This window comes from Brachionichthys hirsutus, chromosome 13, assembly GCF_040956055.1.
Source record: "Brachionichthys hirsutus isolate HB-005 chromosome 13, CSIRO-AGI_Bhir_v1, whole genome shotgun sequence".
Classification (NCBI taxonomy): domain Eukaryota; kingdom Metazoa; phylum Chordata; class Actinopteri; order Lophiiformes; family Brachionichthyidae; genus Brachionichthys; species Brachionichthys hirsutus.
In genome coordinates, this window is record NC_090909.1 from 7,987,246 (window position 1) to 8,003,139 (window position 15,894).

The following is a 15,894-nucleotide window of genomic DNA, read 5'->3' on the forward strand; positions in this document are numbered from 1 at the left end:
CTGGCAATTACCTGCTTGGTGTGAAACGTACTGCCAGCCTTCCAAGACACTCATAGATATTTGTACACTTACACTCATGCACATTTACACAAAGGGTCCCTGTTTTTATTTCCCAATGCAAACACACCAAAAGGCAAAAACACAGCACATGTCGGCTTTCCTATCACCCCAACCTCCAGGCAGAATGGGCTCCATCCCTTGGGCACTGCATTTCAAATGTAGAGGCCTTGGATTATTGCTCTGGGAGGTTTTTCTTTTTCCTTTTTTTGTGTGACCTTGTTGTAAACTCTGGTGGATTCTGACACATACACACACATACCAGTCGTCCTATTTGCTGGAGTGTCCTTCAGCAGGTCTATTCTCAGACAAAATGCAATGGTGTTGAAAGCCCCGCCGGGCCTAAGAGAGCGTTTCATCTCCCCCCCCCCCCCCCCCAATTTTGAGGGCTGTTGCTGCTGTTCTGTGGTTTAATTAGAAAGAAAAAAAAAAGTGGCAAAAAAGAAAACCTAAAACCACCAACTCTCCAGACCATAGCCAGCCGAAGGAAGAAGGGAGGAGGATGGGATGAGAGAAGTGGAAAACATATCCAAAGAGAGATCATCTGTGTGGGTGTGTGTGTGTGTGCATGGCAAGGGTGGATGGGAGGAGAGGCGAAAAAGTGGAACATCAAAAACTGTCAGTAAATGAGCGGATGAGGCAGCATCAAAAATCCAGCTCAATAAGGTGTGATGCTTCACGCGTTCCCTTCTTATTCCCCTCTCATCCCGTTCTTTTTTTCCTCCGTTTGCCACCTCCTCTGCATACGTCCCCTTAGTGGTTGTAGCTAATTAGCAGACAAACAGCCGGCCCTGTGTGCCGTATCCCTGTGAGTGACAGCCTTTAACAAACCTCCAGGGATTCCTGGGAAAGGAGATACGAGTTGCTGCTAATCCCAGCTACCCTATAGAGGGGTCCGTTCACACTCTCGGCAGCACATACATTGAACACACAAGAGCAGTGATCATGTTATCTGCTCAGCCTGGGATACCACAGTGCCAAGCAGCTGGGATTTGAACAGATTGCATTGTATGCATTGCAGCTGCACTGTGTCACGCTATGTTGTTTACTGCCAGAGAGAACTCAGCAGGAAGGAAGAGCCTAGTCGAGCTGCAGCTGATCACAGTTAAAGTGACATTTAAGGATTTGTTTTTGTGCACGCCAGTATCCCTGTATGTGTATGTGTGTGTGCGCAAACAGGCGGCGTGCATCCCGGTGCTGCTGAGTAACGGCTGGGAGCTGCCGTTCTCTGATGTCATACAGTGGAACCAGGCGGTCATCGAGGGAGACGAGAGATTACTGCTACAGGTATCACAACGAGGCGTTCGGGAGCATTTGTTCATTTAAGCACTAAGGCTTTTAAGATAGAGCTTACAACTTGGAAGTTGAATATTTTAGTGTGTGATTACATGATAGGGGTCCTTGAGTTCAGCAGCACTCTGACATGTATCTCTCTCCATCACAATAATTACATCACGTCTCCGCAGCATTGATCGGCTTTGATCTTGGCCAATAGAGCACCCTAACTGTCATTCAGCTAATGAATAGGAACAAGCCCCCGGATCCGGGGTGGGGTGGTCTCAGAGTGGAGACTTTTTATAATTGAGCTCAACTTAATTAATCCAATTGGATTGATTGACCTGACCTCATCTGTGATTTTTTTCCTACACACCCGCAAACCCCTCATTTTGAAACCCATCAGGTAAACTGGTACGCCACTTAGTGAAGGGATAAAGAGAAACAAGGGGGGCAGTGGAATAGTTTTGGTGGCCATGCTTCTTCTGAAATGCCCCATGCCATGTAAACATGAAATGGTTTGAGGGACTGCTCACACTTCCCTCAGGGCCACATGGATTCCCCCCCCCCCCCCCCCCCCCCCCCACACACACACACACACACACCGACTGAGCTTAAACTCTCAAAGTGATTAAATAAATCTTGATTTACTCAAAACCCCAAATGCAGTTCTTACTTAATTCCCTTTTAATTATCTGAACAACAGACCTCAAATCAGCTTTGTCACTTCTTTGGGGAGCCAGATTAAGCAACCGTTTCATTCAGTTACACAGTTTTAATCACTTCAATGCCACATCCTTCTTTTTTGCTCTTCCAGTTTATATTCAGATTTTGTTGTGGTTTTTTTTTTTCTGTGCTTTGTTTCTTCTTAATTTCACTGTCTGGGGCTATTACTCTTCTTGTCTTGTGTCCGTAGGTGCCATCCACAGTGAGAGCAGTGGGAAACGAGCGAGTCCTGGCCCTCAGACAGAGGACCCAGATGTTGTGGGAAGCCTACTTCTCCTCTGTGGACAAGATAGTCCTGACCACACTGGAGGTCAGCCTCAGCCCTAAAACACTCTGCGTTTTAGTGGCATGATGAAGCCGATCTCCGCGTGTGAATTATGTGGCAAGTTTACGACTAGCGCGTAAGATAGCACAAGAGTCAAACTGGAATGCTACTTAACTGGGAATAAGGGAATAACTGGAAATTATATATATTAGCATTTCATATCTCCTACGGAAATCACACAGATTTAATTCTTGGCTCTCACCAGCTCTTTCATGATCTGCAGGTCTAGGAAATATTTCAAACTCATCTGCACCTAATCCGCCTGAAGTCTCAGGGAAATCCCTCCATATATGGATGTGATATATCTTTACATAGCAAGCATCCATCTCAAGCCGCCCTACTGATCCAGATTCTGCATGTCAGATTCCAAAAGCTGTTCGGATTTTTCTTTTTTTCTTCACTGGAATTCACCAGCGCATTCTTGGGTCCAGCTTGACTCATGCACTCATCAGTCTTTTATGTTACCGTTCTGCCTTTGAACAAGCAGCACAAGAAGGAATGCACTTCAAAAGGTAGTTGCTCCAGCCAAGACAATGTCATTTGAAGGTTATCCCAAGAGTTGGGATGATGCGTGAAAAGAAATAAGGAGCTCTTTATATAAGCTGTTTTTGCACATACTGCTGGCGTCAATTTTAACAAAATAAAAAAATTAACCCTTTGAAGTCACACACACTGAGTAGTCAGCTTTGGACTCTCATGTTTATAAAGGGCAAATCTGGCAGTACATAGTGTATTTACTGTTGAGGATTAATACCAGAGATAATAAAGGAGGGGTTGTGGAGGTTGCTGATAAGCTGCTTTTATATATATATATATATATATATATATATATACGGCGTGCAGAGGGGAACCTCTCCCCGTGGGAGACAGCCGTGCATTCAGCCTGAGGTCAGAGGGCTACAGAGAGGAAGGTGCTGTAGCTGCTGCATGGACACCTCCTGTTGGTGCAAAATGAGAAGTGCACAGCCTTTTATCATCGAGGGCCGCCCCTAGAATACACAAGTGTGTCACGTCTCAAGTTGCCGTAGAATTTACGTTAAGCTCCAAGACCGTCATCCACAGGCTGAAGGGGAAACTGAATGTGGCACAGGCGTATTCAAGATGAGCACAACAGCCGCTTCACGTGATCATACTTAAGGACAACTGCAAACCTTATCCAAAAATCCTGCTTCTCTCTTTCCCCAGATCATTAAGGATCGCGTGTTTTCTCACATATCGAGGAACAAGTACATGTGGAATTCCCTGCCAGGAGGTCTTCTGGTCCTGCCAGAGTACTCCACTCACCTCGCACACTTCCCTTTCTACTACCTGGGTTTAGGTAAAAAAATAAATAAATACACAGAAATATCACAGAAATTAGTCCCAAGTCATTTGAAATAATCTAATCATATGACACACGAGTTGTTCTATTATTTCAATAAATTTTTGCATTTCTCTGTTTATTTTTTTTATGACATTGAATTTGTTGTTACTGGCGCAGTCCTGGTGACATTTGGTGGCGTCCATATGTTGCCTCAGCGACATGTATTGCTCCACGCTGGGAGCTGCTAGACATGCCTTTATAAAAATCCATTTAAATCTAAATGCAGTGACTTTAAATCCTTTGTCTAATGTACTGCTCCTCCTTGCATATCGAAGAGCAGCCAAATAAATAATTCAGACTTGTTTTACATTCTTTCTCACTCTCGTATTGTTTTTGTTGCCCAGGAGTCAGTCCAGGTCAGGAGTTCACTGCCGTCATCCACGCCGTTTCCCCATTGGTCTCCCAGTCTCAGCCAATCATGAAGCTACTTCAGGTGGTCTCTAAATCAAAATACTGTTCACAGGTAAATAGCGCAAACGTCAGGAGATCTCTGAAAGGAGCGCATATTCGTTTTAACGCTTAAACCCTGCCGTCGTGTTTTAATAAGAGCGAGTCCTTCCATTGTTACTGCCGGTTGAGTGACGCCAGCTTCTGGCCTGGATCGATCTAACGCGTCTATCTGTGATTGTTTCTGCGGCTCCAGATCATCATTCTTTGGAACAGCGAGAAGCCGGCACCCAGTCGGAGCAAATGGCCCCCCATGCCCGTCCCCCTCACTGTGACAGATGGCAGGAGGAAGGTGAGGACCGATGCCACTCTCAGCCTGCTGTGACAGCATGGCAGACTGTCAGGTTCTCAGTTTGTTCATGCGTCTCTGCTGCTTTACCAACCCCGGTCCTTCTCCCCGGTACGTTTCCCCTCCCCTGCGCATCCAATGTGTCCACCGATCTGCGTGGCATTTGCTTTCCTAAATGTCACTCTCACCCAACTGTCCCTCGCAGCCTCCCCTTTTTACCATCTCGTATTTTTATAACTCCAGAGGGAAAATGCCGGGACTCTCTCATCTCAGTCACTCAAAATTGGTTCACTGAAACGTGATCATCTCCGACTGCAAATGACTCAAAATTTAAAATCTCTTATCTGGAAATGAAATGCTTGTTCATTCATTCATCCTTGTTTCCTAAACACTTAATCTGAAATCTGGGTCACGGGATCTACTGGAGCCTATCCAGTCTACGGGCGAGAGGCGGGGAAGACCCTGGACAAGCCGCCAGTTCACCGCAGGGCCGCGCAGATAGAAAATCATTCACACACATGCACACACTCACACCTGTGGACAATTTAGAGTAAGCAATTCACCTACATTGTCATGTTTTTAGTGGTGGGAGGAAACGGGAGAACGAGGAGAGAACCCACACAGACACGGGGAGAACATGCAAACTCCTCACAGAAAGGCCCCAAGCTGGATCTGAACCTGTGACTTTGCTAAAGGGCAACAGCGCTACCCCCTGCTTATCCTAGTCATCTCTTGAATAAGATGTTCCTATTGGGATTTATGTGCTCCGTGCTGCATGGACACATCGTTTCACTCCTATTGAGCCATTCTTCTTCTCTTATTTTAGTTTGCAGCGTAATTACTCGAAGCACAGACCAGACAACTGACAGCTTAGTGGAACAAGAACAAGACTGACGTGTGTATTTCTCTTCCAGACCACCAGTCGGTTCCTACCTCACGTTGCCATAGAGACAGAAGCAGTGCTGAGTCTGGATGAGGACACAGTCCTGCTGACCAGTGAGGTGTGTGTGTGTGTGTGTGTGTTATTCATGGACATATGCCGGTACATCCTGAAGAAGGTGCTTCAGTCTCTGTGTGTTTTGTGTGTGTGCACCCGTAGGTGAACTTTGCCTTCTTGGTCTGGCGGAGCTTTCCAGAGCGGATTGTGGGCTATCCTCCCAGGAGCCACTTCTGGGATCCCCTGAAGCATGCCTGGGGCTACACCTCCAAATGGACCAACGACTACTCCATCGTGCTAACTGGAGCTGCCTTCTACCACAGGTACACCGAAAGAGAGACTCGAAAGGAAATGCTGCTTTAAACTCAATACAATATGGTTTTAGATTTTGCATCGTAATATGGATCATCTCTTAATTGAGAATAAATACCGATAGACGAGCCTGCTTCTCGTTGTGCAGACTAATTACTCAGGTCAGAACACTCATATTCAAAATAGCCAAGCTAGCATGCCGAATAGCAGGTATAATGTTGGCCGTTTTCACTATCCTTGTTTAGCATGAGTCTAATATTTTTAAAGGAACTTATTTAATTTAGTCAAGGGATAAAGAATTAATTTAGCAAACAATTGTCTTTTGACAGCATTGAATGCTTCTTATTAAAAAAAAAACAATTTGTTAGATAAAATATGCTGGTTGTTTTGTGCTGATGAAAATATGATGACACCAAGGCAAAATGAAGATTTGCAAGTCTAAAAAACAAGAGAGGGTATCTCTGTGAGAGTGAACAAAGGTAGCACCATTAGACGCGTCTCTGTCACATCCGATCTGTTCACTGCAGACCGACCGGGTTTTATTGCCCTGCCTGCTGAAAGGAAACTTAAACGACTGTTTCTGATCCGCATCGAGTTTCCCCTCCTTCAGCTGGAAAACTAGAAACCATCAATGTCTGGGGGGATATTACTTAGGAAGCAATTTTGGTTGTTTTCAATCAGGGCTGCTATTCCTATTGGCACAGTTAGGTTCCATCAAAATCAGTTTATCATTAACTCATAACAAAGCATGCATATACTGCACATTGCTAAATATAGTCCCACACCTACAGTCACGATTATGATTATGCTGCTGGAGATGAAAACAGATTGCCTCTCTGAGATGAACAGCTAAAAACAAGACAACTTAATGAATTGCAGCAGCAGCGTAATGACAAGGATCTCACCATGAAAAGGATTACTTCAAGCAGTTTGATTAATTTGAATAGGCCTGAATTTTATATATGCAGTGGCAGCAAGACGTGCGTTCCATGTATTATTCCACAGCCTGGGTACTTTAAAAAGTTTTGGAAAAACTTATCGTATTTTTCAGACAAAATGTAAAAAATTTTAGCAGCCTCTATGAAAAAAACCCTTTTTGTCATTGTAATTTGAAGCTTTACAGGCCAGCCTTTTACATCAGTTAGGCCCCCATTAATATGCATAATGTAGATCTGCATAAGCGCAAATACAGAGTAGTCATTTGAAACATGCATGAGCCCTAAATGTAATAATTTACACAAAATATCTCAATAATACAGTCAATATTGCAAAAAAATAAAAAAAGCACACAGACAAAATCGCCGAATCATTTCTAACAAATATATAAAGTCTATAAAATGTAATGCAAAAGTAGCATCTCTTCTCACGTCGCCAGTCTAACAGTGCAGGAATGATCGTTTGTATTGCACCTCAGGGCTTTGGTTTGCTGCACACTATAAATATCAAATCCCACTGGCAGTGGGATGGTTCATTTGTCCCAGATACATGTCATCAACATACTGTACATCACACCATCTGCTCTTTCCTTGAAATGTTACACATCAGCGACCTGACTGGTTACCTGGCCTCCACCCGGGATAGCCTGATTCATTTTGATTTTGAGAGTTCAGCTGTGTTTCTGTTAGAGTTCAAGCACCAGGGGATAAAACCGTGCAGACAATCCCAGACATCAGGTTGCAACAAAAATATATTTTCAAAGCATGTGGCTGAAATCCAACATAATCCTGGATCTTAATGTGCAATAATTACCTGTGCAATTTGACACAATCATGTAGGAGTCTCTGTCTCACCACCGAATTTCATCTGGATCAGATCCAGAATGGAGTCAGTAAAAATATATTTAATTTTCACGGATTCAAAATTCTGCTAAAAAAACACATCAAGTCGGATCCACTTTTACTTTTCACGGTTTGTGTATAAAGATAGTTTGATAGATGTGAAAACCCTGAAGTTTCTCTGCGGTATAGATTTTTACACAATACGCGTATACATACATACATACATACATAAATCCCCTGTTCTATGTGGACACATTTTTGATGTCTGGTAAAATTATTACTTACCATGTCTTCTAATGTTCTGCTCTCTCCAGTTTTCAGACTCGCCTTTTTCTCAAATGACTGCCCCCCCCCCCCCCCCAAAAAAAACCCCACTCAAGTTAAAACACATAATGTAATTTTGAAATAATTTTAACCATTTAATTCTGGCATTCCACTGCACAGGTACTACCACTACCTGTTCTCCCACTACTTGCCCCAGTCCTTGCGGACTCTGGTGGATCACACCTGCAACTGTGAAGACATCCTGATGAACTTCCTGGTCTCTGCTGTGACACACCTGCCACCAATCAAAGTAGCTCAGAGGAAGCAGTACAAGGAGTCGCCCAGTCTGCAGGCAAGTGGCCAGTACTAATTTGAGCGTCTAGCAATCTGTCAGATCAGTGCCGTGTGTGAATAATGGCGTCTCATTCTATCTCCCAGGGTGCAAAGAGCGTCCCTTGGGTAAACCCGGAGCACTTCAACCAGCGGCAGGAGTGCATCAACACATTTGCCAACTGGTTTGGCTACATGCCTCTGGTCCACTCTCAGTTTCGTCTGGACCCCGTGCTCTTCAAGGATCAAGTGTCTGTCCTGCGCAAGAAGTACAAAGACCTGGAGCGAGCGTGAAAACTGACAGAACAAAGGTTCCAGGGAGCGCCATCAGGGCCTGGTCTGTTGGCAGTTTAGACAGCCTAATCGACCAATCAGTGGTGAACTATCAAAATGTGGCACTCAAGGATGTGTGGCTAAAATAGCAGTTTGGTCTATTTGTGATGGGGACAAAGTACAATCCACAGACAGACCCTGGTGGACTGTTCTGGACTACCGAGACATCAAAACGGGCTACGAAGGTTTGAAAGGAGCTTCAAATGATTCTCCTTGCCTCCTCTGGTCTGTCCAAAGCACAGAGGACATCAAAGGGCCTTTGAAGTGGTCTCAATGACCGGTGCCCGTCTCCAGGAAAGGACAGTTTCTATTGGACGACAGCCCGTGTGTGAACATTTCACGCCAGCTCTGTCGCTGGGACAATGAGAACGGAGCGCTATTTCACTTTGAAATTCTACCTGTAAATCCAATAAAAAATATTTCTAAATGTAACCTCGTGGCGTTGAAGAATTTTGTCTGACACACCCTTAATTTAAAGAAGACACTTTTAGCTAAGATGATGAGACCTGGACATCTCATGAGTCAAGTTTAAGATTATGAAGTAACAAAATCCCATAATTCTATTTTGCACCGAAGACGTCAGGGACCAATCTGGGTGTACTGACCAGAATGAGATTGAGGCGTTGAGAAGTAGCTTCGGCAACAAACAGGAAACTTGAGACGAGACTTCATACTCCTGTAAACTATTGAAAAATGTCCATCTCAAGTAGTCTGAACATCTTTTGACACCAACATTTTCTTCACAGGAAACAAAAGATTAAACACTTAAGCTTTGACATTCTTTATCAAATGGTTCACAAATGTCATTTGCAGCTGACTCATCTCAATTTTATTCTCGACTGCTACTGAATGATTTATCTAGAACATTACCAGGAACCCTTTTACGACCCATTGTGGAAATGCTTCTCCCATAAACCCAGCCGAGCACACAGGCTTACACGGGTGAAATCCTGCAATGCTTTTTTTCCTACCGATATATTTAATGTGGAAAACCCTCCGGCGTACGTTGAGCCAGCTCTGAAATTATTCCACATTAAAGAAATCAAAAGCACTGTTACACACACACACACACTGCGTTTTTGTCACTCTGGGATGCTTAGTGGAACACAGTTGGAGTGTAAAGGAAGACAAATACGAGGGCTGGGGTCAGATTGCGCAGCGGTTGTGTGTCGGCTAATACACTTTCATGTACTTATACATCGTCTCTGTGGAGAGGGATACCATGAATCCCCGTGTCGGCCCTCGGGGGGGGGGGGGGCAGACTGAGCCTGAGCTGGTCATTCCTGCATTTAAAAGAAGGACTTGAACATTTACATTCAGAAATTTTGTAAAAAGAAAAAATTTTATTTTGTACAAACCTGGAAAAGACCCAGTGGGCCTACCTTTTGTCTCACAGTTAAGAAAAATAATTTTACAAGGCAAGGACGTCTCAGCACCCTCAGGACAAGCAGGTGTGCCGTCTAGCTAATCTCATTAAGCACATGCACGTGCACACACACACACAAATATGTACAAAGCACCTGAGATACATAGCTGCCAAGGGCCTCATTTGAATTCTGAACATGGTGGGTTTTTTTTTTTTTACTTCATTACAACTGACTGAGTGTAATAAGGGTAATTGTTCCCAATGTAAACAGACATTAAGTTCACTTTCTAGAGCAATTCCCTGCTATTAACTCAGGCCTAGCTGGTGTTGAGTTAGCACTTTTGGGGGGGGGGGGGGGGCATGAATATAGTGCTTTAATAAAGTCGACTATGTCTTCACATGAGGCCATTCAGGTTTCAACACGGTATTAAAACAGTCCATATTTCAGAAATACAGCGACTAAATAACACTTGTGGAGCATTTGGACAAAAACAAACTGGGTTATCAGCTGCCTTGTACAAAAAAGATATTGATCGTTGACGAGGGACTGAATCAGGTTCTTCGTAAATTACCCCACTGCGATAAATGAGTTTCCTAAACCAACCTTAGTATAACACACAACAAACAGCAGAGTTCTTAGGTGAGCCGAGCGCGAGCTGCTTCAGTAATGATGTGCCAGCAGAACTAAAGGGAACAGTCTGGAATTCAACATCCGACAATTTCCTCATTCACATCTTTTCCGCTGTGCAGCCCCGTCTGATGCGCAGGAGTGCCTCTTAGAAATAGAGCAGATCATTTCCTGAGTGTCAGCATGGCATTGACATCCCACAGCAAGTTCCTCATCTGATCCATCAGGACCTTCATCTCATGGTTCTTCTGACGCAACTTCTGCAGGTGAATCACAAAGAAAGACGCATTGCACCAATTAGCAGAACTCCACACAATAAAAACATGATTTAGGAATCAACCTACTGCTACTGATACAGCGGAATCTCAGCCCTCGAACTCGGTGTCTGGCCTAAAAAAATCGAGCTTAAAATGCCTCTGAAATTGAAAGATTTTTGGAGTTCGAACACACGAGTGGAGCCGAGGCGATCCGAAGACAAGCGAACAAAGGCGGAGTCTGCCTTCAGTTTGATTCAACCTGCCGTGGGAGAAAGACTGTGTGCAAATGCTTCGCTTCGTGTGCGTGTTTTTTCACATTTATTATTTTGAGCTCTTTAGCCATGGATCCAAGGAAAGGCCGCAGAAAGACGCCTGGAAAAGGAAGCAGGAGGCTAAATTAACTTTTGTTATACTATATTATTTATTTTTTACTCTTTTATGTGTTATATGTTGTTTAGATACACGTAGTTACATATTAATATAACTGTAGGCATGTAAATGTGCACCTGTTGCGTAGGAACGGATTAATCTAGTTTCCATTATTTATTATGGGAAATATAGTTTCAGTTCTCAAACAGTATTACGGAACAAATTATGTTCGGCAACCCACACGGTGTGTGCCTGTCCAGCCCGGTCTGTGTCAGCACTGCCATCTAGAGGCGACTGCACGGGCACTGCTTAACAAGAACCATCGTTTTTTTTTCTATGAGATCTTTCGAAGGAAAATCGTTCAAATCGAGCGCATGCTTTAGATTTAACAGATGAATGGAAAGAATGGCAATCAGGTAGAAATACCGTGACAACAATTTCACAATTTTGCAGATGTTATTTAAGAAGCTGCAGCAGTTTGGGACTTTAAATGTTCTTCGTGTTTTGCAAGCCCATGTATGATGTTGACATCTGACAATGGCAGACATATTCAACCCAGTTAGATGTACTTTACTTTACAGCATGTATTCTTACTACATGGATGAATCCCTGCAGGCGTCCTACTACCTGCCGTAGTGCGACCTGACCATGAGACGGGGGAGTAACTGTTACTACTTCACTCGCGACATGAAATCAGAAGCAAGTGATAATTATTAAAAGTGACAATAAAAAGAAAAAGGAACAAACCTCCAGAACCTCTTTTCTCTCCTGGTTGACAGCTGGACTGCAGGGGTCCACTTTGACAGAAACCAGCTCCTCCCCAACATATGGCAGAAGCTGAAGGACACAAAATGAACACAAAGGAGTTCCCCGCCGTCCTGACAGTGGCTTCGTGGGTTTGGTGTCGCCAGAAGAAGATGAAGACTAGTGTTTCACAATTCAAAGGATGCACTGATAATTCTGCAAATGCATGCTCTCCAGCAGGAATGGAAGGACAGAAAGACTAAAGGTCTGCTGCTCTATAACATGCAACTTTCAAGCAGCTTTATTATTTTGTTCGCCTTCTGACCTCTGCTGGACCCTCCTGCAGGTCAGAGGTCATCGCCACACAGCGTTCATACAGGAGTCTGAGCTTTCTGAACAGCATGGCGAGTTGCCGCAGGTGTTCCTGGAGCTTCCCAAAGCGGTCCTGGTACATCGCCTGGCTCTGGGTCACGCCATTTGGAAGCTAAATCAAATACACAAAGCGTTTTCTCATCAGTGTAACTGAATTGCAGACGTCAACACCAGCTGTAAAATATCCTGTTAACCTAAAGGCTGATAGTGTAAGAAACTACCCGTTATGCGTCTCTTGAATTATTATAGCTCATCATATTGAGGATGGTGACGTCGCCGATTTGCTCTGAGCGTTCTCAGTACGAAACTGAAATGACAGAGACAAGCTGGAAGAGGCGAGTTAAACACTGAGAGACACAGAAAGACAATTAGAGACATACGTCAAGTGGAGATGGAAGAATGAGCGTTACAAATGCTGACAAGCGCAGCAAGCAGACATGCGACTAAGGAGGATGGGACAAATCCAGGCTGGCAGGTGAGAGGGGGGGGGGGCTAAAAGCTGCCTTCAGCATCCCTCAGAAAACAGGATCATCTAAAAGTTGTCCTCTATCTAAATTCTGAATTATCGTGAGACTATTCACAATCTTCTTGCCAAACATATGTAGGTTCAGTTTGCTTTTACACAGACAAAATAAGCACCTGCATAACAACAACAAGCTTCAGAGTTTTTTTTTTTTTTACTTGCTACTACTGCCTTCATATTTTAAAATAATAAAATAAAGAAGTAATATGTTTAAGCTGTAAAGGGAACTTTAAGAATGAGACATTCCAGAAAGTCTTTGAAATTGTGCCAACTCAATCTGTCGGAGGAATGTATGAATAACAATAATGAGAATAATGGCTATTTGTAGTACAAACCCATTTAATATTATGCAATCGTGTGTAATTCCATGAGTTACGGTAAATACACGTACACCTCCGATTCCTCCTGCTCGAGTTTTTACTGTTCTATGAGAACGAAAATGCGCAGCCATCTGAAAGCGGTGTGTTGGGGCCTAATTCAAACTGTGTATCCTTCAAAATAATGGACTCTCCCATCGCGGGTCGTTCCCAGTCTCCAGCGGTGTGTTGGGGCCTAATTCAAACTGTGTATCCTTCAAAACAATGGACTCTCCCATCGCGGGTCGTTCCCAGTCTCCAGCTGTGTTTTGTCCAGTACCTGCGTTGCTCGTGTGATCTGGAAGATCTCCATGGTGCAGGTCACAATGTCCTGAACAGTCTCCTGTCCAATCCGACAGAGGAACACGGGAGAAATCTCCATCAGGGCTCCCTGAGGAGGAATGGGCTGCTGACCGGGGGCTGAGGCGACATTAGGGGGAAGGTGAGGCTGCTGCTGCTGCTGCTGCTGCTGGGGCATCCCTGCCATCCCTGGTTTCTGAGGTAACGAGGCAGCCATCACTACATAAAACTATAGAAAGGGAATGGGGGGGGGGGGGGGGGGGTTAAACGCTCACGTTAACATCAATTATTAGTGTTAGAAAAACTCGTAATGTCAAAACCTCTGTTCGTGTATGCACTCTAAACAGTAAATAAACACAGCGTTTAATGAATGGCCAAAGCTAACCTTTGTGGCTAAACAAGCTAGCTAATGAAATCCACTAAGGTTCATTGAGAAGCAAGATAGTTAGCCACTAGCTTGTTTTCCTGGTGACGGCGACGACAGAAAAGCAGCTCGTTAAAATGACTTACTTCAGATCAGTGCTGCCCAAATATCCCCGGCTTGCAGAAGTAGCTGTGGAATAAGTTAAAGAATAGACATAATGTGCTCGTTCAAAAGATCCCTTTCGGACAAGACTGCGCGTAATATTATATTCAATGCGTCACTTCCTGGTAGGAGGACAGCTCTTCCACCACTAGAGGGAGTCAGCGGTCCTTGAGTCGGCCTGATTGTATCGCAAACGAAACTAAATGGAACACAAAGAGGAAAAATAACACTATTCGTTCTATTTCCACACTTCTAAAGTAAAACGATGGAAGCATCCTTTATATTTGTATTGCATTACGAATGTAAAGTCTATTCACAGGTTTTTATGTCCTTGTTATCAATGGCATTCTAACTCCCAATTCAAGTTTTATCTGTATTTTGTATACGTAAGAGTATGCAGTAATTTATTTATCACTGCTTATAACATATTTATTATTTATTGTTATTATTCAAGAGTCCTGACACCTGCAAGTATGATGACAAAAGTACAGAAATAAGTTGCTGGCAGTGAAATGAAGATCATAAAAAAAAAAAAAAGTATTTGATTTCATCATATGAATTGGAATTGTTTTCCTTGATGCCCAGCCAGCCCAGTGACAACCAGTATCACCAACTCATTTATATTCAAGCTGCTTTCTTCAATATTAGTTGGATCAGTGCCCTTGTTTACTTTGTTACAATCAAACTTTGAGAACATCGCAAAAAAGCCTAAATGAAAATGTCCTTTGATGTCCTTGGCAAATATTTAAAACAAAAAGACAACAATGTTCAATAAAACTGAATACAATGTTGTTTTAAATGCATTATTAGTGAATCCAACTTGATTTGCTTTCCCCTGCTCTGTATCATTGCAGTATTTAAATGATTTGCCTCTATTTTCATAATTGTTTGCTTGTTGTAGTTCCTTGAGCTGAATTTGTATCCTAAGGAGATTTGGTTTGCAGGCAAGCATTAAAGGACATCAGCGGTCACAGGAGCACACTGATGAAAACACACAGCAGGGATAGTCAATGAAGGACATGTTCCTTTGCAAGTTCTTATCTTGCAATTTTAGCATTTGAGTTTGAGTTTGAGTTTATTTAAACAGGGACAATACATATTCACGAACGTTTACACGTAAATATGTAAGATTGTAGCCAATGGCTAATTTCATAAAAATATATAATTTCTGTGTCTGACAGATACAGACAAATTGGATTCTGTGTGTCCCATGGTTTAGCAAATTGTTGGTTTTTATTTGCCTACAGTATGAGGGCAGCTCTGCTTGTCCTATCTTCATCTCTGGCCCTCTCTCCTCTTCTCCTCACCAGTAATCTTTCTTTCTTTCTTTCTCTCTCCTCCTTCTTCTAATTAATTAAAAGATCACTTTGAACAGCAGCACAAAACACCAGTGTGGGGGAACTCCTACCAAAACCAAAAGTCAGCATACAACAAATTCAGATGAAGTGAATGGCCTCTTGCATGGTCGATGTGTTTATAGTCATTGTTGATTGTGCGCTTGCTGCGCCACTGCTCGACTGTTGTTCCTCTGTTTCAACATTAGCCTTTCATTTTGTTCCCTTTTCAGGAAATCAGAAGGTCAAATCTGTGAAAGCTCATTTTTACAATGTTTTTGCTGGCATTTGTCTGTTGTCTGTCTGTCTGTCTGTCTGTCTGTGTGTTAGCAAGATAACTCAAAAAGTTACAGACAGCTCTTGATGAAATTTTCAGAAAATGTTGGGAATGTTACCAGGTACAGATGATAACATTTTGGTGAAGATGCTAGATTCTGGATCACTTTGAAACAATTTTTTCAAACAATTATATCTTGTAAAATATACATTCAATACCAACAAATCACAGTCATAAAGGGGTCCAATACGAGCTATCATACAAAATCTGATCCAGAATGAGGTCAGGAAAAAATATTAAATTGTAACACTGAAAACTCCATTTACAAATTCAAAAATCATTAAAAAATACACATCAACTTCGATTCCTCTTTTACTTTTCATGGTTGATATATAAAGATACCAAG

The 15,894-nt window shown here is 43.0% G+C and overlaps 2 protein-coding genes across 2 annotated transcripts in view; one reads left to right on the forward strand and one right to left on the reverse strand.

Annotated features, from left to right (window-relative positions):
• ext1c (exostoses (multiple) 1c) overlaps positions 1–8,841 on the forward strand; it is a 53,251-nt gene extending 44,410 nt beyond the window's left edge. Inside the window, exons 3-11 of the mRNA XM_068746927.1 lie at positions 1,237–1,344; positions 2,249–2,368; positions 3,569–3,701; positions 4,091–4,209; positions 4,390–4,485; positions 5,397–5,483; positions 5,582–5,742; positions 7,954–8,125; positions 8,212–8,841. Of these exons, the coding sequence (XP_068603028.1) occupies positions 1,237–1,344; positions 2,249–2,368; positions 3,569–3,701; positions 4,091–4,209; positions 4,390–4,485; positions 5,397–5,483; positions 5,582–5,742; positions 7,954–8,125; positions 8,212–8,397 (1,182 nt within the window). The 3' untranslated portion in view covers positions 8,398–8,841. The remainder of the gene's footprint in view (positions 1–1,236; positions 1,345–2,248; positions 2,369–3,568; positions 3,702–4,090; positions 4,210–4,389; positions 4,486–5,396; positions 5,484–5,581; positions 5,743–7,953; positions 8,126–8,211) is intronic.
• A 1,753-nt stretch (positions 8,842–10,594) lies between these two features.
• Positions 10,595–13,892, reverse strand: zgc:114119 (Mediator of RNA polymerase II transcription subunit 30-like). The gene is made up of 5 exons (XM_068747330.1): positions 13,862–13,892; positions 13,332–13,580; positions 12,126–12,284; positions 11,804–11,893; positions 10,595–10,690 (listed from the first exon to the last, which is right to left on the reverse strand). The coding sequence occupies exons 2-5, from the start codon at positions 13,566–13,568 to the stop codon at positions 10,595–10,597; spliced, it is 582 nt and encodes a 193-aa protein (XP_068603431.1). The 5' UTR covers positions 13,569–13,580; positions 13,862–13,892.
• Positions 13,893–15,894: the final 2,002 nt, after the last annotated feature.